The sequence below is a fragment of the Mustela putorius genome, unplaced genomic scaffold (assembly GCF_011764305.1).
Source record: "Mustela putorius furo isolate JIRA1106 unplaced genomic scaffold, ASM1176430v1.1 tig00000827_pilon_pilon_pilon, whole genome shotgun sequence".
Lineage (NCBI taxonomy): Eukaryota > Metazoa > Chordata > Mammalia > Carnivora > Mustelidae > Mustela > Mustela putorius.
Window position 1 is genome coordinate 1,119,283 of NW_025421489.1, and position 27,153 is coordinate 1,146,435.

The window sequence follows — 27,153 nt, forward strand, 5'->3', positions numbered from 1 at the left end:
AACCTACACCATGATGTACTCTATGACTTTGTGATGCCAAGCATTTGGGGCTGGTTTGGACTGACCTTGCTGTTTGCGTATGCTGAGAATGGATCCTCAGTAGGATGGAGGGAAGTTCCATCTGGACCCTTTGGGCCAGTCCAAGGTTGGCTTTAAAGTTGCATGTAGCTGATCCAAGATATGGCTGGAACCAGTAGGACTCTGACTGACCCTGTCCAGCCCTATGGCCTTGGCTAATCTTACTGGTCATATGGGAAGGGTGGTACCTGTGTGATATCCCTCCCACACAGGGACATGGTAACATAAAACGAATGCTCTGAAAAGGAGTTTGATCGTATTGCAAAGCCAGGGGGATTATCACAGGCTGGGGGTCAGGGGGGCAGTTCCTGTAGTCTTTGCTTGTTGGGACTTTACATAAGAGGATCAGGAATAACCTGGCTATCCCTTTAGTTGTAAGCTAAAGAGGTACAAGGCGAAGTGCACAGGAAACTCTCGTGTGCTCTTAGGAGCCTGGCCTCTCTTCATGTTGGATATTTATAGGAATAAGACCCATGTTTTATTTTCAGGGTCTTAAAGGCTTTTAGAAGATTCTCCAAAATGTACTCATTCATCAAATACTTGCTGAGCACTTGTCATATGCCACACAGTTGTTACTCTGAGAATGACAGCAGCCCCTGGAACACTCCATCAGGCATGGTCTCGCCATGATCTGGGTTGCTATGAAGGAAGCTTGAAGGCTCTGAGGGGCACGTCTAAGTGGAAGTCTGGACTCCAGCATCCAGGTTACGCGGAAGGAGCCACAGGAGAAGGATGTTTTTTTCCCCTCCCTCTGTGTCCACACACTTAGGATTGGTTCAGATTGCCCTGCCCGAAATGCACGCTCCACAAGGTGTTTCTCTCATTCACTACGGCCTCCCTCTTACCAGCAGGGCTGGCATACACTAGGTGCTCAATGTATATTTGTTGAATGAGTGGATGAATGGATGGGAGTCTCCTTTTAATCCCTGGGGCAGTGTTTTTACACAGTATGCTCTGAGGAGCCATCTGTATTGACATCAGGTTAATTGTGTTAATAACGTAGCTCTGCTGGTTGAAATCCTACGTATTCTACCTATCCTGTTCTACACACTTCCCCAAGGCAACCTCTTAATAAATCATGGTTGGCTCTCAAACTAGGAATGGGCTCCCCATCCTTTTACTTCTCAAGGTGCATCCTCCCCCCCCACTTCTTCTCTCTCTCTCCTCTTTCCTTCTTTCTTTTGTTTGTTCATTCATTTTTTTTTTCTATTTACACTGAGTTTTAACCACTGGGGTAATCTGTGAAATCTGGAAAATAATCATCAAGGCTTATTTAGCATTCTCTAATAAAATACAGACAAAATGAAAGATCTCCTGATTAAGAACGGAGCTGAGGGCAGGCACAGGACCTTTGCTCAAGACAGGCTTATATATGGTATTACTGTCTGGAAAGCCTGCCAGCATTCAGATCAAGAAGCTGTTTTTTTTTTTTTTTTTCTTTCATACATTTGCTTTCATCAAGTTCTCTTGGACTTAATGGGATGGCTGTGGTCAGTACATTTAGCTCCATCAGCCATTAACAGATTAAGGATTATTTATAGTCAGGTTCCTAGTTTTCTTGTGGTTTGTACTGCCGAGGAGAAAATGTAGAAATGGGGATTCACTTGAATACCGCAGTTGCCAGGCATCTCCGATAATAGAGGGTTTACTGCTTAATGCTGCCTCCTCCTCAGGATTGTTTTTGCAAGATCATTTTCTCATGCCCGAGGGGATACGAGACAGAACGTCACGGTCAACACTTTCTCAGGTCTTCTTCAGGCAGGCTGACATCTTGCCTGGCTGGCAGCACCGGAGAGCTCTCTGGATGGTAGGACAGAGCTTAGGGCTTTTATCATTATTATCGCTTTGTTTTGCAAAACATGCAGCTTTCAGTCCAAAAAGAAATAGAAGTTGTCTAGATGCTTAAGGTTTGGCATGAGGCATTAAAGGAATATGCATCCCTAGTTTATGGATACATTATGCGGCTGCTGGGATAGTTCCTTTTCTCTCTTTTTCGATTCCCTCTCCTGATGCCTTTATTTCGGCGCGTTAGAGCTGAGCTCCTCGGCCCTTATTTCAGGCTTCAGTCGCTCCTGTTGTTGCCTTCACACCTGATGGCCTCCACGGTATTTCTCTTACAGCCAACGACCGCCCCATGCTGGGGAGGAGGCTTCCGCTGGGAAAGGAGCAGCAGGATCTGATGAAGCGTGAGAGGAACACTTTGGGGTAAATACAGCTAATGATCATCCTCTTAATAGAAACGCCGCAGGCCGGGGGGTGGGGAAAAAGGATGATCCCGAGCAATATTTAGAGAGCACGCTTTCCTCAGCTCCCTAGCTCATGGTCATGTTCATCCCTTTTGATTCCCACCAATCAAGGAAATGAAAAAACTACTCATTTTCGAACAGGTGGCGAGGACGCCAATAATTCCTGTTCCCGATTTACTTATTTTTGCCAAAGGAGACGTTCTAAGCCTCATCTTGGGGTGGTGGGGACCCAGTAAATGTCCTTGTCAGGCTCTCATCTTTCGAGAGAGGAGGGGGCTCGTGCCCATCTTTCCCAGTTCAACAACTCGGGGCAGCTGCTCAATACTTAGTGCCACTTAAAGGAAATTCAGGTAGGACAAAGACTTACGGAGGCTCGTCTCAAGAATATGCAAGCCCAGCCATCCCCAGAAACCCTCTGAAAATCTTTTCTGCATTCAGTGAGACCATCTTTCTAGATAAACCACCTCCCCCCCCCCCCCTAAATAGCTCTCAAGAATCTTCCGTAAGATAGTTGCTAACTGAACGATTTCACTCCCAAGACCCGCTCTGTTTCCTGTTAGCTACCTGCCTCTCTCCCTGCTCAAGGCTTTCTGTTGACTTTGAAACGTCTTACAAACCAAGACATAGGGAACTTTCTGCTGTGGATGTGGTTCCTTACACAGACGCAATCTGTCGCCTCAACCTGGCAGGTCACAAGTGCCGACCAAGTTAATCTGTGCGTCCTCTAGGATGGGGCACCCCCGTTTGTATGGGCTACTGAGAAAGCATCCAGCTCAATCTGGGGCCCCTCCCTCAAACACAGAGTGCGTCAGGGTCTACCAGGCTCCCTCTAACCTTGCCCTATCTTGTTTCCTTTGTCAAGTCTCCCTTGTGGAGTCTTGGAGCAGTTGTGTTTTCTAACTGTGTGTCTCTGGCATGTCCAGCTGGCTCTGGCCATTGCCTCCTGTGGGAGGTAAATGAAACCAGGTGGGAAGTCACTGATTTGTGACACCAAAATTAGGAATCCGGTCCAAATGAGAAAGAAAACTCTTTGACCTTTCCAGCCTGCTTACATTTCGGCATGCAGGTATCCTCTGTGAAGGCTGCCTACAGAGTTTCTGTTTCTGAGAGGAGTGATCAAGTGTGGTTAAACTCTGGGGTAAACGGAGAAACCTTACGAAAGGAGGTCACTGGGTAGATCCAGGTTTTTTTGTTTTGGTTTGGTTTGGTTTTAAAGAGATGATGGACGATATCCCTTGAAACTTCAAAAGGAAGCTATCGTGGTGCGTTCTGTCCTCCAAACAAAAAGAGGGCATCAACCTCCCAAGGGACCCATCACTGGGCAAAAGCCCAGAGTTGAGAGATGACAACAGCAAGATCACAACAACAGCAAAATGCCTCTTAAGAATCCAGATGTTCTGCTGTAGAAAGCAACCTGGCTTTGTTTTCTAAATGAGTGAGCATGGGAAGCAATTTGGCTTCTGTCCTTGCCCCTGCGGAAGGCAGATATCTAGATATGGGATTAAAGAAGCTTAATCTCGGGTGATTTTCAATTTGGAAATCCATTTTTAACCTCATAATAAGGGTCACCAGATACAGTTTCTGTCTTTAGTCGACACTCGCACGGTCGACCTGTGCTTACCTTTGCCCTCCACATTAGCCATAATTTGAAAACATCGACGTGGCGTCCGCACTGTAGGGCCTTGTCCCCAGTGTCGTAGGACAGGTCATAGTGTTTGTCTTGCTGGAAGAGGTAGGAGGCATGCATCTGGTTGCAACTCTGCATCAATCCCTGGGAGAGAAGAGAAGACTTAGGCAAAACTCCTGACTTGATCAAGTACTCCGTTAGATTTACATTGTGATGAAAATGATTAAGGAAAAAAATTTTTTAAAGGGACACCGAATTTCCTGGAGGAAGAAAGCAGGAAGAATCAAGTGTTTGAAATGGGGCCAGTCGGTACCTTGGCTCAGCTGATTGAGTGACTCTTGATTTCAGCTCAGGTCACGATCTCAGGGTCTTGAAATTGAGCCCTACGTCAGGATCTGCACAGAGCCGGCTTAAGTTTCTCCTTTCTGCCCCTCCCACCACTGTTTGTGTGCTCGGCATGCGCACATGTGCACTGTCTTTTCTCGCTCTCTCTCTGAACAGGTGAAAAATAAAATAAAATGGGACCAATATCCGGACAGGATGAGCTGTTGCGATAGGACAGTTCTGTGGGTTAAATGACTCAGGGTCAAATGTAACTACAGGTTAATAACAAGGGCATATATGCTTTAACTCTCCATTTGAGAGAATGCTTGTTTCTTTAGCAACAATCATAATCAGGGACACCTGGTGGCTCAGTGGTTTAAAGCCTCTGCCTTCAGCTCAGGTCATGATCCCAGGGTCCTGGGATCAAGCCCCACAACAGGCCCTTTGCTCCATGGGGAGCCTGCTTCCTCCTCTCTCTCTCTCTGCCTGCCTCTCCGCCTACTTGTAATCTCTGTCAAGTAAATAAATAAAATCTTAAAAAAAAAAGTAACAATCTTCATCAGAGTATAGTGTTCATTCTTTGAGGGAACATCCTGCTGTTTTGGTTTTGTTGTAATTAAAATACTTTAAAATCCCTTTGGTTCTGTAAAATACTAATAGTCAGATTCATCTAGTGTTTCACCCGTACTTAGTTTAAGAACTTTATCATTTGGCTATTAGGGCTTGTGTCCTCTTTGGAAGTCATAGCTTTTGAGATAGTTTATTGTTATGTGCTGAAATCTTTTTTTTTTAATATACATTTTTAAAATTATTTATTTTTTAAATTATTTTTTATAAACATATAATATATTTTTAACCCCAGGGGTACAGGTCTGTGAATCGCCAGGTTTACACACTTCACAGCACTCACCATAGCACATACCCTCCTCAATGTCCATAACCCCACCCCCCTTCTCCCAACCCCCCTCCTCCAGCAAGCCCTCAGTTTGTTTTGTGAGATTAAGAGTCACTTATGGTTTGTCTCCCTCCCAATCCCATCTTGTTTCATTGATTCTTCTCCTACCCCCTTAACCCCCCATGTTGCATCTCCACTTCCTCATATCAGGGAGATCATATGATAGTTGTCTTTCTCTGATTGACTTATTTCGTGTGCTGACATCTAAAACAATAAAGACATTGTTATCCTGAGATGTCTTAAGTACCCAATCTTTCAAATGCCACAGTCCCCTTTCAAGAGTGGTTACTGCTGCATTTTTATACTCAGTTGCTTGGGGTGGTTAGAGTGGGATGTTTCACTGCCAATGATCATTAATTTGTCCCAGCACCAGAAGCTTAGTATGGAAAATGGGTGGCAAAGTGACTGAACTATTCCAAAGAACAGTGAATGAATCATGCGCTCTGACTAAAACAGCATTGTCAGTCTCCTCACCAGAAACCCTACCAGGTTTCCATTTGTCACGAACCACAGGAAGCCTTCAACTCTTTCATTATCTACAGTATAACTGTGATTTTACAAAAGCTTTGGCATTTGTTGTTTTTTTTCCCTTGTGACTCATGACAAGAGAAGACTAAAACATGATCACCTAGTTGAAGTTAGAAGTGAAAATTCTTTAAAAAAAAAAAAAAAAAGTACCCAATGAAAACAATGTATTGCAACTACGATTTAACTGAGTCCTGAAAGCCCAGATGGTAGGCAATGAAGCTGGGCTTGACCCTATAGTTTGGGCTTCAATGGCAGTGGAATTCATTGAGAGTGAGGGAAATTAAATAATTGTAATAGAGCCATAGGATGACAATGGATTTGAAAAAGAAAATTTACTCAAAGACCAATAAGATTGAATATTGCAATAGGTGCTTCTGTTTCATTTTGTGGTCACAGAAGCTTGACATGCAATCTCGCTCACAAAAAGGTGCCACCAGTTGTAAGGGAAATCACCCCAGGCTCTGGAATGGTGGATAAAGCAGACCTGGGATAGGAAAAACAACTCAAAACACAGGCCCTCCCAAAGGCTGGCCAGCACCAGTCTCACTGTACAAAAGGATAAATGAAAGTCATGTTTTTCACACAAAGGGCCCTGATGAGACAATACTCTGATTCCAACCCATCAAACAGCTATAGACTGTTATGTGGCCAATGATTATAAGTGCACTAATAATTGCTGTGCTGTCAAATAGTTGATATAAAAGAAAGTCCCAGGGTCAAATAAATTAAGGAGACTCAACATCCTAAATCCCTTCTTCAAGGATAGTTTCAATATATATCAGCACATTAAAGGCTCTGATATGCCCTGAGGTAACAAAACTTCCTTTTCACTCTTTAATCTAAAATATCCCAAGTTTTTTTAAACCCTGAACTCTCTTATCACAGAATACTTAATACAGTCCTGTACAGCAGTATTTTTCTTGTATCTCAATAAGGGACATGCTGTCAGAGCATCATAGCTCTTGGATTTGGAAGGGACCTTAGAGCTTATTTTATTCCTTCTCAGTGAAGGAATCTTTTCTATCCTCTTACTAATAATTGGCTGTCCAATCTCCAATCAGTTCTTCTGGCAATGAGTTTATTCCAATGGAAAGCATTCATTGCCTTTGGGGAAGCTTAATTTTTAGAAGAGCTTTCCTTTGATTGACTGGAAGGCAGACCTAAAGTCATGGCATATTCTAATTGAGCCACCAAATCAAACCCAGTACTACTGACCCACTTCCCCAAAGCTGCAAGGAAAAAATGAATCTCTTCCCCTTGCAAGTCATTTAAACTGTAAAGGCTGTCATCCTCCAGCCCTTCAAGTTTCTTTTTCTCTTTAAAGTTAAACATCCTTAGTTATTTCAGTCATCCCTCTCACATGTTCAGCAATTGTTTTCCACTGTTGGAACCCTAGCTTGATAGGATCCCCAAAACAATCTGGCCTTCACCTAAGCAACCACTCGAGGCATGGTTTATCCAGAGGACGGTAGGAGACTACAACCTTCCTCATCCTGACACTCTGCTTTTATTAACTCATTAATATTTTATGAATGCTAAGTTTCTCTTGACTCATGGTTGACCTTGCTGAGTACAACCTAACACGTTCTATGTCCTTTTCACAAGTACAATGTAGCTAAACCCATATATCTATGGCTGATTGATTGTCAATAAGGGTGCCAAGACCATTCAATGGAGAAAGAGTTGTCTCTTCAATAAATGGTAGTGGGAGAATGGAGTATCCGCATGCAAACTCCTACCTCACACCATACACAAACATTAACTCAAAAGGGTTCAAAGACCTAAATTTAAGAGCTAAATTTAGCCCTGTTTTCTTAGAAGTGTTGGCAAGTATGTAGAGTAAGTTGGAACTCTCATGCATGCTGGTGGGAAAATAAAATTGTTCAGCCACTTTGGCAGTTCCTCGGTAAGGTAAATACAGAATTACCATATGATTCAGCAGCTCCATTCCTCCATTGAAAACAGGTCCGTCATTTGAAAACAGAGAGTCAAACAAATAATTGTCCACAAACACTCAGAGTAGCTCTATTCATAACAGCCAAAAAGCAGAATTAACCCAAATGTCCACTGAAGGATGAATGGATAAACAAACTGTGGTATATTCACACAATGGAATATTGTTCAGCCACAAAAGGAATGAAATTTGGGTTTGTGCTATGACATAAATGAACCTTGCAAACATTATGCTAAATAAAGTAAGCCTGACACATGCACAAACACACACAGTACAATTTAGCCATGTATGAAACATGCCTGTCTTGTTGACTCAAAATAGAACCATCCTATACATGGAAATAAGAACAGGACTTCATAATTATCCTCATGAATAATTCCCCCTTTTCGGGTATGGCTCACTATTCTAGCCTGTGAATCATCCTGTGTTTGGATTCTGTCACTACACACATTTACTCTACCAAACTCCACTGATGGACTGGGTCATGAATCAGGAAAGACATACCTCTTCTCTAACCAGGAGAGCTGAGCACTGCAAAGGGACGCCCATCATCTTGTGGGGGTTCCATGTCACAGAGTTGGCCCTAAAGGAAAGAAATGGTTTTAAAAGTGTGGCACCTATGACTGGCTCAGACTACAAGGTCCTGTGCCAGGACAACAGAGCTTTGAGGTTCTTACCACTATTTCTCATGCTAAATTTACCAAAAAAGATGTGGAATCTTAAATCTACAACCTTTTTTTCATCTACAGAAAGAGTAAGCAAGTGTGGGCATCTTCATGGGCTCCCTCCCTTAGCTCCCATGGAGGAATTTGGCTAGCCTCCATATGGTCTGAGAGTCCCTTGGAGTGACTGGGGTCATCCACTCCCACATCCTGCCTTTGGCGGCCAACGAGGAGGGCACCATGCAGGTGAAGGGGTTATCCTCGCGTGCCTCTGTTGTTCCTGGAGTCACTACTATAGTGGCCTGGGGCTTGGAGCGATGGTTCGTTTCACTGCTTAATTTTGTTCTTCTCACCATCTTCTCCTTCTTCCTCTTCAAATGAATTACATTTTTCATATCTGTCCTTTCATAATTGCTTCTAGTTCATCCCATTTCCATCTCTTCTCTGACTTAGATACGTCCTTCTAGACCACAGGTGGGATAAGCTATGGCTTTGATAGCAGTTTCCAAACTATTTTCTCCCAACACACTTGAGAATCATGATGCTCTCCCATCAGTAGAGATGCAATCTCTCTCTAAGGTCCATCAATAGAGATGGTCAAGGATTTATGCTTTTTGAATGTCTCAACCATAGTTCTTTGTCATATTCTTGTAGTAGTAGCGGTAGTAGTAGTAGTAGTAGTAGTAGTAGTAGTAATGATAAAAATAAAGATGATGATGGTGATGATGATGCCATCAAGGGCATCAGGGGTGCGTACAGGCCGTATGTTCAGTCTTGTGTCCTCGCTCTATCCCATGCCCATTTTCATTTTTCATGACACCATTTTCATCACACCAGATTATTTTTTATTCTCAGAAAATTCTATTTTTAAGCTCCTGGGTCTCTTAATGCTATTTTCTCTTCCTGGAATTCATCTCCCTTTGCTTCACTTGGATAAATCTTACTTATTGTTAAGTAAGATCAGTGATCAAGTGTTATTTTCTCTTCAGACTTCTTCAACTTCATTCATCTTCTCTCCCTCACTCCCCCTGAACTGTTCCAACCAGCTCCCCCTCCAGCTCCCAGGGAAAGCAAATGTCCCTTCGATGAGTGGGTTCCCATTGCTCACTTGATGTATTTATCAGGCCAGATGAACCCCTATGCATGTCTTCTGAGAGCCTAAGGGATCCTTGGGGATGAGAATCATGAATGTGACCTTGGTATAAACAGAGGTCTCTGGTATAAACAGAGGCACAAGAAGAGGGAAAGTAGAGCAACCAGGGCAGCTGTGGGTCACTGCCTGTTCTCTGGCTGAACAACAGACCTGGGCTCACCTGCTCCCTGCACTCAAGGTGCAAGAACCTTGGTAGAAATGAAAATCTGGGAGTGATCCCATTCTTCTGTCTGATGAATGGCGAGCATCAGCTGGCCAGTCGGAGATTGCTTATTGGCCTGGGGATCCATCTGAATCAGTGAATAGGCCAGCTCATCTTCTGGTACACAGTAAGCATTAAATAAGGTTGGATCCTACTATCAATTCCAATTCTATCATTTACATACTTTGTGCCATTGAGTGCATATACACTGCTTCTAGAATATTCCATAGCTTCATACCTAATCCTGACAAAACTCAGCTTTTTTAGTAATGACACCTGATGGGGAAGAAAATTTCTCTGACTGGAGGTGTTTGTTTAGATGCAGTGGCCAACTTATCTTTCAAAGACTAGAGTAGATGCTGCCGAGCCCCACAACGACCTTCACTGAGTTTGCTGTCCTGCCTCTCTCGCAGAGGGGCTGCCTCATAAACGCAGCAAAAAGCTGCACAGAGTGATTCAGTGACATGCCCTTAGTTTGTTTGAGAAATGTTGGCAATTTATGAAAAACAGCCCCAGGTTCATTTCAAAGTGTTTTGCTGTGAAGTTCAGTCACGTGGCTTCTTTGATTTACTCTAAGTTACAGAGAGCTGACTCCCTGAGGGCTGTCTTAAGACCTGTTCTTGTGCCCTCATTTGCTCCTCAAACTTAGCAGACCCCACAAAACTCATTAACTTGCCCCTCCTCATCCTTCCAGATCTGTTCTTTCTCGTGTGTTCTGTGCCTCAGCGCCTCACACTGTCTTCCTCCCACACATCCAGCTCTCAAACCTCAGCGTGTTAGCAACCTTTTCTTCTTCTGGCTCTCCCAACATCTCCCCGTTCAGTTCTAGCTTTTTTTTTTTTTTTTTTTTTCCTTAAAACTCTGTATAAAGTGCTTTATTCTGTAGTACTTCATGCTTGGAATTTTGGAGGAAGATGTTTCAGAGAGTACAGCAAGCTAATGCTAGCTGGGTCAAAGATACCTACACAAAAAGGTCCCCCATACTTTTCAACATATAGAAGTCTATAAAGTCTGTCAAGATGGAAAGTCTTGGGTGCCTGGGTGGCTCAGTGGGTTAAGCCTCTGCCTTTGGCTCGGGTCATGGTCTCAGGGTCCTGGGGTTGAGTTCCACGTCGGGCTCTCTGTTCAGCAGGGAGCCTGCTTCCCCCTCTCTCTCTGCCTACTTGTGATCTTTCTCTGTGCACCAAATAAATAAAGAAAATCTAAAAAAAAAAAAAAAGATGGGAAGTCTCTGGAATTTCTTAAAGTATTGGAAAATAAGTCAAAAAGAAGTATTATATACAAAGAGTGCCAAAGCATTCTGTAATATACAAGGCTCTTCGTGTAACTAGAAAGCGACTTATGTATATAAACACATAGAATGTTTCAGAAGCAGGGGCGGTCAACAGAAGCACCGGTTCTTTGAATTATACGTGGTCCTGTAGACGAGCAGCTCCCTGTGATGGTTCGTCCTATTGCCTGGATTAGCCACACTGCTGGGTCCCTCCATTCATGGCCCTCCCGGCTGCTACCGCCTGGTTTGTACCCCCAGCTTCTCCCACTACCACTACCCCTCACCTGGACATTCTCAAGAGCTCAGTGGCTTCTACTGGGTCCCTGGCCTCCATCTCCTCTGAATCCAGAGCTGTCTCTCCAAAGGGCAGGTGAGATCATATGATTTGTCCCCTCACTGCCCCCTACCCTCTCCGTCCCCCGCCCATGGCTGCTATGACAAGGGATTTCATTCCCCACTCCAAGCTGAGGTATAGAATGCTGTCCATGCAAAATAGTGGCTCCTACAGCAGGGACCCTCAGCTCAGGGATTTATGGATCCCACTTGGCCCTGTGGGCAGGCCCTCCACTGAGACTCCCTGCGCAACACTTGTGGACACCCCACGAGCTTCCCAGTCACAGCCGTGAGTCCCACAGGCTCCCTCCAAACTTATCTGGACTTCCTCCAAGGACCCTTCCAGACCTCCGTGCCCTTGATCTTCACCTTGAGCATCCATCTTTCACTTCCACCCGAGGCAGCACGAGTGCCCACCCCCGTGCGAAGGCTTCCTTGAATGACCCTGTTTAGCAGGAATCATCCCTTTCTCTGTGCTTGCCAATCAGCTCGCTTGTCTGCCTCTGAGCCTTTACTTCCTCTGCTTTGACTGAAGCCATCATTGGCTGTCACTCTTTCCCGCTAGATTCCGAGCCCTCTGAAAACAGGCTTCACACCACAGTCGTCTCTGGGCCCTCGCTGGGCCTGCTGCTGGGCCTTGCATAGGGCAGAGGTTCAATCTCTCCTGAACTGAATTTCTAAACCCCTGGCTCTTGGCGCAGGAGTGAGGACAGTGATGGGTAATAAGGCTGAAGTTGTTCCAAAACCTTCAGCTGGGCCAGAAAGCCTTCAGAGGGGGCGGCCACAGGGGGACACTGCAGGCAAGCCGCAGCGTGCTGTGGGAAAGGATTAAAGGAGAGAGTGGCCAGCGCACAGAAGCATACTTGGGACTGCTAGGGCCCTTGACACACCCTCTCGGCTATGCTGTCTCTAGAAGATTTGACAGCATTCGCAAGGAAGAAAGCCGTTACTAAGAATTTGGTAGGTACTTGCAGGGGGTGCCAGGTAGGCTCTGGTTACTTGTGCCATTCTGTTAAGAGGATGACTGTCCGGGCATGGGAGCACCTCCTGATCTGGGGACAAGATTGACCACCAGTTTCTTCCCCTTTAGAGTGACTCCTTGGGAAACTGGGCACCCCCAACGGAGTCAAATTTCTGTCCCTAAACGAATGCTCATGCCCATTATGCCAAGGGGTTTCCACTGGCTCTACAACCATATTCAGCAAAGATGGTGTGCCTTTTGCCAATAAGTCAGCAAGACAGATGGTCTCAGGCACGTAGGTGGCAGCCCCTCATTTTCGGGGACTTCATCTTTGGCTCTTCGACTGTGTAGATCCAGTTACAATACGGTTTCAGAACTGCGGCAATTGGAGGAGACTCCGTGTTCCATGGTGAATGTTCGAAGCTTTGCTCCGAAATAATAGTCTTTAGTTCAAAAATGTGTGGGTGTTTATTTTTCCAAGGCTCAGGGTGGGTAATTTAGCGAGCTTTTAAGTCATCACTGGGGAGGACACGCCAGGGCTTTCAGCACTCAGAGTCCTAGGGGGCATTAAAGGTACAATAATAGACGCTTACTTTTTGTGCCAGTCAGAAAGAAACCGAAGGAGAGAAAGTACTGTGGACAGGCCAGCTCTTAAAAGCACGAGAATTCAGTTTTACTCTGATCATCTGAGCAGGCACCTTCCAAGCTGTTCTTTTTCCCCTCCCATCATCTCTCCCTGTGTAGTGCATTACCTTCTCTTTAAGTGTCTGCTTTCATAGAGATCTTCATGGCAAAAAGGAACTGGGCAAGGGAGGAGCCCCAGAGGACCAGAGGCAGAGGCCAAGACTAACTCAGGCTGGCTGGGGCTCTGCCCGCCTTCAGCCTCCCATCGCTAAATGGGAAACTGCCATCAGGGCACAGGGGTGCTCCCTGCCAGCGCCTGACCCCAGCTGGCTGGTCCAGGGACAGCTGCCCTGCTGACTTGGGCCTCAGCTGGTCTCTCGAGTCTTCCACGAGCGAGGCACTGTACCCCTGACTCTGCCTCGGTGACCCCCACCCCATCGGGTTCTCCGCCTGTGAGTGGTCCTGAGCATCGCAGAATCCGCCCTGCACATCCATCCCAGGCTGGCCGCGGCGTCTGTGCCAACAGGTGCTCCCACGCTCCAGTGGCTCCTCCCCTCATCCCGGAACAGAAACTATGCCAAGGTGTCTAGCGACAGATCCAGTGGGAAACTCTTCCTGGGCGGCATCTGGCTACTCGGCAGGGCATGGTGGGCCCTTGGCAGCCTCTCTGACAAGCTCAGGCTTTCTCAGTTAGTTGCCTGGAGGGTCAGAGCTCACCTCTGCTGCTGACCTGCCAGGATGTCATGGGAGAACTGGGGAATGCCGAGCTTCCTCTGCACACGGTCAGCAAAGCCCAAGGCTGATTTTGCCTTCTATCTTTTTTTTTTCCCCTTTTCTCTTGAGATCTGAATATATTTTACGTTAATTAAATATCACCTCTTCACCTCTTTTAGGTTTAGTAGCTTTTCTCAACCATCTACTGCTTAGTCTCTGGGGGAAAAAAAAGTGCTTTGTGGCATCAAAGCTACATTTAAAAAAAGGAAATTATCATGGGAATGAAACCATGAAATGATGCTCTCACAAGTATGTTTTGCTTTCCACTGGTCGTATTAAACCCCAAACCCATGCTTTCAATGCTGATAAATTATACAGTGCAAAGTCATCTGTTGGCTTACTTGCAGCAGTGGAAGTTATCCTTTTAGGATAGATCTTCTCCTTAGGAAACTATGACCTGTCAATAGGTTTTAAATAACTTTGGTTGTTGGTTCAGAGATTGTAGGAAGGTCATTCCTGAGTCCTCTGGCCAACCATGGACTCCAGGTAGGAATCTCTATTTGAGAAACATTCTGCCTGGGCCACTGAATAGAGCATTGGATGTCTTTCTGTTATTTACACATGATATTCATCGGTCTATGACCACACAGGACAAGGCACACCAACACTGCAGACATGTGCTCACATGTGCTTCAAGAGTGCTTGGAAATTGTATGCAACTTGCTTTTCACATTTAGCTTTCACACATTACATCGTTAACAAGAAAAGTGGGTGTACCTCTCCACGCCGCTCAGTTTCCATTTGTGCTTCCGGGACATCAGTAATCCCCCACCCCAAGCTGCCTGCGAAAGGAAGATCATAGAAGAACAACTCACACTGTGAATCAGGGGAGGAAAAGAAGACTGTTCACCCCTATGCAGGGGAACACTGGGGGATCATGGAAATCTTCCTGGTTTAGCCTTGCTGAGTAATAGTGGATTAGTAACAAGCCGTCCGCAGATAACAGCTGGTCTTTGAACCACACTTTGAGTCATACTGGTCTAAGCTTAAATTGCTTCTATTTGTCCTTCTAAATCTTGACAATTTTTTTTTTTAATTTGAAAATGTTTTGGTGGGCACATCTTCAGTGTGACTAGGTCTGGAGTCAAAAACATTTCAAATATAATTTATCTTTTTAGCTGGCTCAGCTAAGAAACTGGAATTCTGGAGGCCCATACTTCCTAGTAAGCAAGCTCTCGGCGTCTGCTTTCCTCTCCCAATATACAAATATCTGACTTGAGTTTGAGTGCCCCCCACCCCCGGGGCTTCCTATGTAAATGTAGCTCTTTTCTACCTCTTGGATCATTTTTGTAGGGAAGTAGAAACTGCATGTGTGTGGCTGTGTGGGGAAGTGCGCAGTTACATTCCTCCAAGGATGTTACGGGCTGAAGAATCAAGAGCTAAATGCTCAGCTTGGGTATACTGGTCATACAAATAAGCATATTATCATGTTGGGGACATTGAGGCAGGTCAGCCTCTGACTTCCTCCAGTCAATGTTGGGGTTTGTGTGAGTTGTGTGCTACTTTGTCTCTGCACTCTTCAAAAGCTTAAATATCCCCATTCTGAAAATAGGCTCCCAAAGGAAAAAAAAAAAAAAGAGCTAGAGAAAGAGAGAAAAAACAGATTTCATTCCATGAGCCCCAAATGAATAAATGTGCAAGGACATTTTCGTGGCCGCCCCTATGGGATACTCACATCCACATGCATCCAGATCTTGTACTTTTTGCAAATATCAGCAACCGCCAAGAGGGGGTCAAATGCTCCGTACACAGTGGTCCCAGCCGTGGCGCTCACAAGGAAAGGAACAAATCCCTACACAAACAAGAAAGCCCCCAAACAACGTCAAACAGGGTGTCAAGGGTTTTTTTATTTTTTTATTTTTTAAAAAAGATTTTGTTTGTTTGTTAGAGAGAGAGCGCGTGCACGAGCGCACAAGCAAGGGGAACAGTAGGCAGAGGTAGAGGGGAGAAGCAGACTCCCCGCTGAGCAGGGAGCCTGACGGACCCTGGACTCGATCCCAGGACCCTAAGATCATGATCTGAGCTGAAGGCAGACACTTACACACAACTAAGCCACCAAGGAGTCCTGATTATTATTATTATTATTTTAAGCTGATAAAAACAGCGGATATTCTCCCTCTGTCATACATACATCTCCAGTTTTAGAACCATGACGAGGACTGTTGGCCCTTTAGAGACTGGGAGGATATTTTAGATCTCCAGGATCTGAGTTCTCCAGGCCATTCTGTTGGACCTGCCCATTGCCTTAGGAGAACAGACACTGGTTCCCAGGAGAGGCCGCACTGGACCCAGAGGTGAGGGAGCTTTATGGTGGCCTGCAGCCATTTATATAGCCCAGGTAGATACTCCTCCCCCCAACTTTGTCCACTTTCTAGTCTTCCTTTTTGCTCACTTTCTAATCTTACTTGTACATAACAGTCCCCTAGAGTGAGCAGGCAAAAAAATAAGGGGAAGGAAATCCGACTGACCCCATTATTCCTCTTTGGAAAACCGTGAGATCATTTATTTGGGATGCCTTAGAGGGAAGGGTTCATGTGGACTGGACAATAAGCCATGACCATTATCTAAGTAGTCTGCAATCTGACTGGCTCTGGCTAAATGAAAGTTGCTAGAAGCTAGTAGAAGAGCGCCTCAAACAGAATGAACAGAGCGGTGATGTGACAGGATGTCGGAGTCCGTCTTTAGGTGGCAGCAAAGGTTTAATCTTGTGGTTTATTAGCCTAGAAGTAGAATACAGAAGCATGGGGAACCTCCTGCTGCCACTTTATAGGAAAAAGAAAAAGAAAAAAAAAGAAAAGGCAGAGAAAGAATAACTGCTCCTAAATTGATAATAATCAAACGCACATAGCCTGCCACTGAACGAGGAACTGTAGGTCCTATCCACTAAAAGTTACATTAAGGGAGTTCTACAAACAAGCTCTCCGGTTTGCAAACCACCCAGGGATAGAAATGACTTTATAGAGCTTTGTGGGAATCCTTCAGAGGTCTCCAGAACTTGCTGCTTCTATGACTTCTAAATTGCTTGCCAGAGAAAAAGATGCTTGGAGAGCCAATCATAACCATATTCCTAGGCAGGAAAAATTGGCCCCTTTCAAATAACCACACCGTGGTAACTCATGGTGCATTGGTGTTGTGGTTTCTTCCACTTGTGAAAATGATCTTTCAAATGGATGTCTGTTTAATGCCAACTCTCAGCGCATAAAAAGACGAATGCTGTAGGAACTCCTACAGCATCACCGTCTATGTTATCACAGGGTATATTATTTAAACAGCAACTTAGATCTTTCCAAAGCAGGGGCTGCAACTCAGAGAGATGAATAATGACTAGATACAAAAATCCCATATTCTCAGTAAAGCAGGGAGGTTGAGAATTGGGTCCTCTTTTCAAAACAAAACCAAAATGGCAGCACCTGGGTGACTAAGTTGGTAAAGTGTCTGACTCTTGATTTTTGGCTCAGGTCATGATCTCAGGGTTGTGAGATCCAGCCCCGCACTGGGCTCTGTACTGGGTGTGGGCCTTGTTTGGGATTCTCTCTCCCTTTCCCTCTGCCCCCCAGTACAGCCCCACCCAAAACCCCAAAAGCAAACAAACAAAACAATCCCAAACCAAAGAGTGTTCTCCACTGGATGGAATCAGAAATATGTACCCTTAGCTTGTTATGGGCTGGATGAAGCTCCCTACAAACACTTACTTTTTGTTTGGCTTCAAGGATCCTTCTTTCAAGATCAGATGGGATCATTTTCCCCCTGAAAGGAAAAATAAATACATTAGAGGTTTGCTTCGAATAGTTTACTTTGTGGTCTTCACAAGCAGCCGCATCAGGGTAGGAGGTCAACCCTAAATGATCAGTTAAAACAACTCGTTGACTCTTGCCAGGAAGAGTTTCTTCCTGAAAGATACAGGATGTAATTTCTGACACATTGAGGGGACTCATGAGCACACGGTGCTGTTAGAACGGCCACGGGGCCCTCTAGGCTACACACAACCTGCTTTTCAGGTCATCCCCCTAACTCGGTTAAAAACAAGCCTGCTTTGGCATGAAACACTTGGCAATGAAAGGACAGTACAGAATAGAGATTTGTATTCCCAATCTTCGAATGAATGTAGCTGCGATTTCACATATAGATGACATGCCAAGAAGAGAAATCCCTTCGAAACAATTGAATGAAAATATTAAGTAAAAAAGCTACCTAATTACATTCTAAGTACTAAAAGCCTGAAGCCGGCCAGAAAAACATGGGCTCAAATTTCAAAACAATTAGATACACGGACTTTGGAAAAAGAAACATCCTTTCTTTCCTCCCCGAAATGTTTTTTTCCTAAAATAAAAACACAGATAGTTCTAGGCTAATTATAAAACTCCATTATTATAATAATCAAAGGAGTTGGTTTCTACAAAAAGAGAGATGTAGCTAGATGTGTGATCTTAGTCAGGTGACTTGATTTCTCTGTGCCTCTCATTACTGTCCCTGGAACACAGTGATAATAATATTACTTATGGAGTTATGAGGTTTAAGTGAGTTGATAACTGCAAAATGATTTTAAAAGTGCTTGGCATGTGGGAAGCACTCCATCATTGTTAGGTTTTATTGTTGAGATTGTTATGTATGATGACATCCATCTCCCAGGACTTTGGGGGGTAAAAACAGGGAAAGGAGAGAGTTGTTGCCTGGTGCCAGGAACCGTAAAAAAAAATTTTTTTTTAAAGATTTTATTTATTTATTTGACAGACGGAGATCACAAGTAGGCAAAGAGGCAGGCAGAGAGAGAGGGGAAAGCAGGCTCCCCGCTGAGCAGAGAGCCCCATGCGGGACTTGATCCTAGGACCCTGAGATCATAACCTGAGCCGAAAGCAGAGGCTTCAACCCACCCAGGCGCCCCAACAGTGAAAAAATTTTAAAATAGCTCTCTTGAGGTTGCTAAACTGGCTTAACTTTTCACATCAGGGTCATCGATTTAGGTTTTTAAAAGGCAGTTTGGAAAAATAAATTATGGGCAGGAGGTTGTCACAATAACAGATGGGAAAGGCTATTGGCATTTAGGGAGCAGTGTGGGGAGGGGCTGGTATTTGTCTTGAGGTCAATAATCCATTCCTGGCTGTCCCTGTGACTCAAAGTATAGAGCAAGCATTGGGCTACTTCATTCTATCTTCTAAGTTTTACATACTGAAATTTGTTATTCTATTATGACTTACTTTCCTAACACCCATTTTACAAAAATACTTCGAGCATCATATAGTAAGTTTTATTTCCAGCAACTTTCATTCCAGGCTTGCAAAGGAGGCACTGCAGAGGAGCTGGCATGTAAAGCAGACATTAGGCCTGAACGCCTTAAGAACCACTAATTTATGTGAAGCTGTCTTCCAAAGGAAGGCAGTTAAAACGCAATTATCTGGCAACAGGAAGGGACAAGTTGCCAGTCATTAGTCAGGCTGGTTTGGGACCAAGGGCAGTGAACCTATCTATGGTGGTAAGGGTACAATCTGGGGTGGGAGCAGCCCACCTCTGGGGAACTTGGATGAGACGGGGCTTCTGAAGGAGGGACAGAGGGAAGGGAAAAGCAAGGAGTTCACTCCCTACACTTCTCCCTACACTTCACAGCTCAGCCTTGGGGGCAGCCCACGAAGCAGTGATTTTCCATGTCTCTAGATCAGGCTATGCTCAAACACCTTGCTTCAGCGCTGATATAAATAAAATCAAATAATAAAATATAATAAATAATAAAATATAATAAAATAAAATATAAAATATAAAAAAATATATAATAAAATATAAAAAATAAATAAAATAATTTTCAGAGGAAATTTGGGTATTGAAGCTGTCTTTTACATAAAGCTTTCAGCACATTAAAATGGTCATTGTATTTTTCTAGGTAAATGTAGAAGCTGAGAGAGGATTCTCAGAAACGGTTTGCAAATCCCCAACTTTCCCTAGTTTTCTACGTGCCCAAGGAGAGTAAAACACTCTCTTTTGGAGAGTTTTGGGTGACAAGGTTGAGAGCGGCAATTCGGGGGTCTAATCACACGGGGGTGTTTTGTTAAGCATAGGCAGTAAGGTGTCACCCAGAAGTCACAGATCAGGGTATATTATAATTAGAAGGGGCTGAAGACCTGTTTCCAGTCTAATTGTCTCATTTTTCCAATGAGGAAGTGGCCAAGAGAAGGAAGGTGACTGGCCAAGATCAAATGTTGGTAAAAGGTTGATAGTAACTAGACAGAAGACACTAAGCTTCCTAGAAAGGTCAAATAGATAGGAAACCTATTTAGAAAGATTGGAGTCTTTTAAGATAAGATAAATCCTTACTGATAATATCTGACTTTCCTGGATCAGACCTGTCATTCAAACACGCTGGGGAAAACAGTAATGAACAGACAATCTGTTCCATTTCCCTATCAGAGTTTTGGGGCGGGCTGGTAAAATAATCAAGTTCAGGTAGAAAGCAATGGTTGTGGCTCTTGATGGGGGAGGGGGGGCAGGTTCCAGACACCCTTGGGCACTCTGCCCAAGATACTTGTTCTATCCACTTAGGATCCCAGAGCCTGAAGGTAGCAGGTATTTGTTGGAGGTTACGTGAGCAGAAGGCAGTTTAACTCAGGGTTGATAGTAATTTGGTGACTCTACCTTAATGACTGGCCAGACAGCTAGTATGGGGGCCTCTGGGGCCCAAACTTTTCATCTTTCTGTTTATCTTAGAATTTGCTCAATTACTTTAGAACAAGGGTTCTTAAAATGTAAGTCTGCATAAAAATAACTTGGGCGTGCCTTTAAAATGCAGATTCCTTGGCCCTGCTCCTAGGGATTTTGATTCAGGAGGTCAGTTATCAGGCCCAGGAATTAATTCTTTCCACAAATATGTATTGAGCACATACTGGGTGCCACACACTATTGGGGGAACAGACCAGTTTTTACTCTTCAGGGCTTCCTTTCTAACAAGAGAAACGAATGATCACACAGTCCAAATAGACAGGCAGAGGAATCTGCATTTCTAACAAACCCCCCAGAGCGTTCTGACCTGGATCCACAGGCTGGGAAAAGATTGCTTTGGAAATGGAAATTTTAGCCTGGTAGGCATTTAAACAATTGTGTGACAGACTAGCCAAGGACCATTCCTTCCTTCCTAGGACCTGTGGTTTTGAGCCATCATGGCTGAAGGGCAGGGAGCAGAAGGAGCTCCAGATACGGAGCGTACATTCCCTGCTGGTGCTGTGGGGCGAGAGAACATCTGGGTGACATCCAGCAGGGTCCTCTGAGGACTAGAAGCTGTCTGGCAGGGCCTGGAATTTCCAGACAAACATCTCTTGGTGCAGGAAGGCTCTGGACGGCAGCTGTTGCATTCTGTAGGTCTGGCCTCAAAGTATCTCCAATAGTAAAAAACGCATATCTTTAATGTTCACACATCTTAGCCTTTCGGCACACAACTAAGAGTGGCTGGTGCTTTGTAATGCTGCCCTGTGGTAGTTGTTAGTGTTTATGACAAGGCTGCCATGGAAGCCGGGACTTTTGAACCAGACTTCTGCCTTGGATGTGGCTGCCTTATATTGAGATTTCTGATTTTGCAACAGTCTTTAAAAATGTATCTAAATGCTATCAGGTCAGATAACATCACAAAATTTCCTGGGTAAAAAATCCCACCATGGCAGCTAGAGCTGCCAGCAGGAAAATCTTGTAAGAAGAAGTTAAAAACACAGATTCATGAAGGAGAAAGCGAGCTTACCAACAGGAGAATGTTGACTAGAGAATTCATATGACTAGGCAAGCTTCCCAATAGTCACAAAGCAGGTGCCGGGGTCCTTGGTGACCCTGCTCATTGGCCCTGATGAACCTGTAGTAATTCTATCAAGTGAGTAGAGGTTGTCTCTGTTCGCAGAGATGTGTGCAAAGAGGAATGGATATGTGTGACTCCATAATCTCGGACCCTCCTGCTAACACTCTACAAAGGTTACTGTTGTTCAGATCTTGCAGACAAGGAAACTGTGGCTCAGGGAGGCGGGTAGATGTGGCAGAAACTCAGAACATGGAGACAGAATCACCAGGTTCTTGTCCCAAGACCTAGGCTCATCGTGTGTCCTTTAAGAATTCAGTTCTTCCTTGGGCTATAAAACGATGACAATAGGACCTCCCCTCACAAGGATTCCATGAGGATTAAATGGGATCATAAGTAGAAAACACTATAAAGCACTGAGTATAAAACTCTGTCTTCATATAGCTACCGCTCAGTACATATGAGGTGGTCTCACTGTTGTCATTACTAGCAATGGTTCTAGTGGTGTGTGACCTTCTGGGTGTCGCGCAGCTAGCAGGGGGCAGGCTGCAAACCTAGAGCTGTCTTGTATCAGAATGCAGGCTCTTAGCACCGTACAACAGGTGTCTTCCAAAGCATTTATGGGGTTCAAACAAAATGTCTGCCTATCTGAAAGGTTGAGTTCTAGAACTGCAGTAATGTAGGTAGGGTTTTTTGGAAGCCCCCTGAAGTGAGTACTTCCTTGATCCCGATTCTTTTGGCTATTAATACTGTCTAGTAAAATAAAAACTTATCACTTCCTACTAAAATATTTTGCTCCATCATCCCCTGATGATACAGTTCCTTCTAGAATAGTATCTAAATCCTAGAGAAGTAACCAAAGTTGGCCAATTTTTTGGTTTTGTTTTTTTAAGTAGTCAGCATTTAAAAAATATATATATAGATTGTGATACAGGGATGGTAAAGGGAACTCATGGACCCAAGCCAATTTTCAAATTGCCCAGACTGTGTGGTAACTTGAAAATTTCACGAACTAACCGGGGAAGACTGTTGCAGGAATTATGCAGCAGGGGGGAAACTTATGAGAGAGATCTCCTGGGGAGAGAGCTCCGTGTGTCTGCACATGGCTGCTGCCCATGTGGGTCACCTACCCTAGGACATGACCAGCAGACAGACTAGCAAACTCAAATCCAAACAGACCATTCCGGAAGCACTTGTATTATGAAACCAAACCCTCTGCCAAAAGTTTTTTTTTACCATAATTAGAAACAGTAAGCTTCTTTGGTCTTTAATATGGACTTTGATTTGGGAAAAACGAATTTTAACTTTAACAGATAACCACAGATAACTTTAACAGATAACAGATAACCACATTTTTCTCTTTTAATACACACAATGGGCTCACCCAGCATTACAGCCAGGATAGAGGAATAGGACATTCTGGGTGACTTTTGTATCTAATTCCAGCAATTTTTAAAAAATTACTTTCTCCAAATGCATTTAATTCACACAAACACATATATACACTCTCACTCACTATACAACAATCCAAGTGATGTCCAACTGAGGAGGCCACCTGTGATGTGGTAAGGAGCTACTTTCGTTTTCACACAAACCCCCCAGATCGCTGCCAGTGGGGGCCAGCATTGAAGCTCACAGGGGAGTATGTGACGAAGGAAAGTGTCTACGGGCAAGAAGGTGTGTACTGGCCATCTCTCATCACTGCCTCAACTTCCCCCAAACTGCCATTCTACTTATCTGAACACACTGGTAGAGAAAAGAGGGGGATTGCGATAAAAAGTTCAATTCCCCCTGTAAGAAAGCATACTTGGCTTATTCTAAATAACTTCTGAGTCAGGGAGGAAATCAGAACTGCAATAACAGAACATTAAAAATTAATGACATGGGAATACCACATGTGAAAACATGAGAAGCACCCTAAATCATCCTCAGAGGAAAACGAATAGCCTGATGGGCATTTAAAGTTAAATAACAGAATAAAAATAACTAAATATTTAACCTAAGAAGCTAGGAAAATGAAAACAAACAGTGTAGACAGAGAGAATGAATGAATTTTTCTATGATTTAGAAACTTTATTAGGTAGACTAATTTAATAAATTCAGAAGCTGGGATATTGAAAAGATCAGTGAATAGACAAATATCTGATTGGTTCAGTAAAGAGAGAAAATGTAACATTTGAAATAAGAGAGGAGGTTATGGAAAAGATATTTTAGTATTATAAAACTTTCTATATAGAGATTTGTGCTAATCTTAAAATTTTTGAGGAAATAGATCATTTTCCCCTACTAAAATGTAAATTGAAAGAAGTGATTCAAGGATATATAGAAAATTTGAAAAAAATTGATAACCAAGAAGTAAGTGGGGAAAAAAGTTACCAAAAACAACCCCCCAAAATGACAGGCCCAGATGTTTTAATAGTGAATTTTAACACATCTATTACTGGTGGATAACCCTCTAAACACTTATACAGAAGACAATGGGAAGCTGCTGGATTTATTTCTAGAAACTAGCTAATTCTCAAAGCAAGATCTGTCAAAGGTAGCCCAGAAAAGCTTATCAATATATCTTATAATACAGATACATAAATCCTGACTATGTTTTAAAATATAATACAGAGGAAATTACAGATTAACATGGAGCCAAGTAGAATTTGTTGCAAGAATACAAAGAATGGAAGGGAGGTAAAATAATCACTAGTATCTGAAACTATAAATGAGTAACCTGAAATAATGTATAAGAAGAAAAACACAGATCTTTACCAAAGGATGCAAAAAAACCCGATTTGAATAAATAGAGAGACACGTGTTCTTTGATGAGAAAACTCAACATTGCAAATACATACAGTTGATCCCTAAACATAACACAATTCCAATTGCTCCCCACTGTTTTAGGGGGAAGGGAATTTGAGATAACAATTCTAAAGCACAACTAATAAGGAATATTCAATTAAAAAGAGGGCAGGGGTCAGATTTTTCTCTACTAGAATATAGAATATATTATAACACTGTAGTGATTTAAAGTATGGCAATTGAGCCTAAATAAGCAAATCAGTGGAACAAAAATAGAAGGCTAGGAAGTGATTAAAGCATTTCGTTTGATCACACATGGTGTTGGAACAATGTTAAGCAAAAACTAAGTGGATAAAAAAAATAAAAAATAATTATATATCTCTCAAACACCACAGATCAAAATAAATTTCAGTTAGATCAACTATTAAAATAATAAAATAAAAGAATATTACTATGTACTAAGGAGAAGACTTTCTTGAAAGGACACTGGAGGTAGAAAATGGATAATTGATGATAGCTCTGACTATCAAAAAAAGGAATACTTTTATAAATACCATAAATAAAAGCGAATGATACGTTTTGTAAAACATTGACAACATACATGACAAAAATGGCTTTGTGTTCTTTTTCAACTATGAATGACATAAAATGTTCAACTTTGCAAATTATTGAAAATGAAAATATAAATAATTAAAAAATGTTTCTACTCCTCAAGTTGACACAGGTCATGTAAGGTTTTAGTTTCTAGGATTAGTAAGAACATGGTGAGCAGCCACACCTTTATACTGCTTGGGAGAATTGTAAATTGGCTGGTTCTTTTCTGAAGGGCAACATGTAAGCAAGTATCCTAACTCTTAGTGCAGACATAGTTCAAGGCTCAGAAACCTATTTTTAAGAATTTATGCTAGGAAAATAATATAGGTATGTGTGAAAATATTTAGCCACACTGATACTTTAATTAGCAATTGTTTAAATAATAAAAATTCAAAGTAGCTTACATGTCTAACAACAGACTTGTTAAGTAATGTAAATTCTAAGCAATAGGCTATTAAATAGTAATTAAAAATTGTACTGGAGAAAGTTGCCCATAATATTTTATTAAGTAAAAAACAAATTTATAATCAGTAGGTTTTATATTTAAATATATATAATGTATTTGGAATGATATGCACCAAAGAATTATGACAGATTATGTCTAAGTCCTCCCACTTTCCTGTTTTTCTACAATGAATATGTGCTGTTTCTGGAGAGAATTTATTATAAGAAAATAATATTGTAATTGTAAGAAAATAAGAAAAGAATATTATGTTTGTTTTTTATAAAAAGAATGGGCTATCCCTCACCTAATACCAAATACAAAAATTAACCCAAAATGGGTCAAGACCTGAATGTAAGAGCTAAAACTATAAAACCATTAGAAGAAAGCAGAAAGCATACAGCAAAAGCTTCATGACATTGGATTTGGCAATGGATATTTTCATGGACACAATGCCAAAGGAACAATCAACAAAAGGAAAAATAGACAAATTGAACTTCATAAAAATGAAAAATTCTTGTGCATTAAAAGTCACCATCAGAGTAAAAAGCATCCCACAAAATGGAAGATAATATTTACAAATTGTTGCAAAATCTGATAAAGGACTAACATCCCAAATATATAAAGTGTTCCTTAAGTTCAACAACAAAAAAACAACCCAATTCAAAGATAATCAAATGGACCTCAGAGGCACATACAGAACATTCCATTCAATAGAAGCTGATACACATTCTTCTCAAGTGCACACAGACGTTCTCCAGAATAGATCATATGTTAGACCACAATAAAATATTTTAACAAGTTTAAGAAGACTGAAATCAACAGGATCACCCAGCATGTACATCATCCTGTATTGTCTTTTACAACCACAGTGGTATGAAACTATAAATCAATTAACAGAAGGAATAAAAAATAATTTTTACACACACACACACACACACACACACACACACACACACTGGAATACTATGCAGCCATCAAAAAACTGAAATCTTGCCATGTGCAATGACGTGGATGGAACTAGAGGGTATTTTGTTAAGGGAAATAAGTCAATCAGAGAAAGACACTTATCATATGATCTCTCCAATATGAGGAATTTGAGAGGCAGGGCTGGGGGTTGTAGAGGGTAGGGAGGGAAAAAATGAAATAAGATGGGACCGGGGAGGGAGACAAACCATAAGAGTCTCTTAATCCCAGGAAACAAACGGAGGGTTGCTGAGGGATGGAAGGGGAGAGATAGGGTGGCTGGGTTATGGACATTGGGTATGTGATGTTAATTGTGTAAGACTGATGATTCACAGACCTGTACCCCTTAAGCAAATAATTCATTATATGTTAATAAAAAATAAAATAAAATAACCAGAAATTAACAGTCAAATAAACAAATAAATAATAAAAGGATTAATGCCAATCTTTCCCAAACTCTCCTAGAAAACTGAATAGTAGGAAACATTTCTAAACTCATTTTATGAGACCAGCATTATCCTCATACCAAAACCAGGTAAGGACACTATAAGAAAAGAAAGTCACAGGCCGATATCTCTGAAGAACACCAGATGCAAAATTTCTCACCAAATACTAGCAAACCAAATTCAGCAATATAGTAAAAGGATAACACACAATAACCAAGTGGGATTTATCCCTGGGATGCAAGCATGATTTGACATCTGCACATCCATCAATCTGATGCACCACATTATCAGAATGAAGGACAGAAATCATATGATCATCTCATATGATATCAATAGATAGAGAAAAACATTTAACAAAATTCAACATCCTTTCATGATAAAAAATTGTCAATAAATTGGGGTTAGAGGGAAAGTATCTCAACATAATGAAGGCCACATATGACAATCCCATAAGTAACA

At 42.6% G+C, this 27,153-nt stretch overlaps 1 protein-coding gene across 1 annotated transcript in view; it reads right to left on the bottom strand.

Annotated features, from left to right (window-relative positions):
- GAD2 (glutamate decarboxylase 2) overlaps positions 1 to 27,153 on the bottom strand; it is a 76,783-nt gene that overhangs the window by 10,913 nt on the left and 38,717 nt on the right. The window contains exons 9-13 of the mRNA XM_004757636.3: positions 17,387 to 17,441; positions 15,370 to 15,486; positions 14,412 to 14,476; positions 8,217 to 8,295; positions 3,946 to 4,095 (exon numbers count right to left, since the gene is read on the bottom strand). Coding sequence (XP_004757693.1) covers positions 3,946 to 4,095; positions 8,217 to 8,295; positions 14,412 to 14,476; positions 15,370 to 15,486; positions 17,387 to 17,441 — 466 coding nt within the window. The remainder of the gene's footprint in view (positions 1 to 3,945; positions 4,096 to 8,216; positions 8,296 to 14,411; positions 14,477 to 15,369; positions 15,487 to 17,386; positions 17,442 to 27,153) is intronic.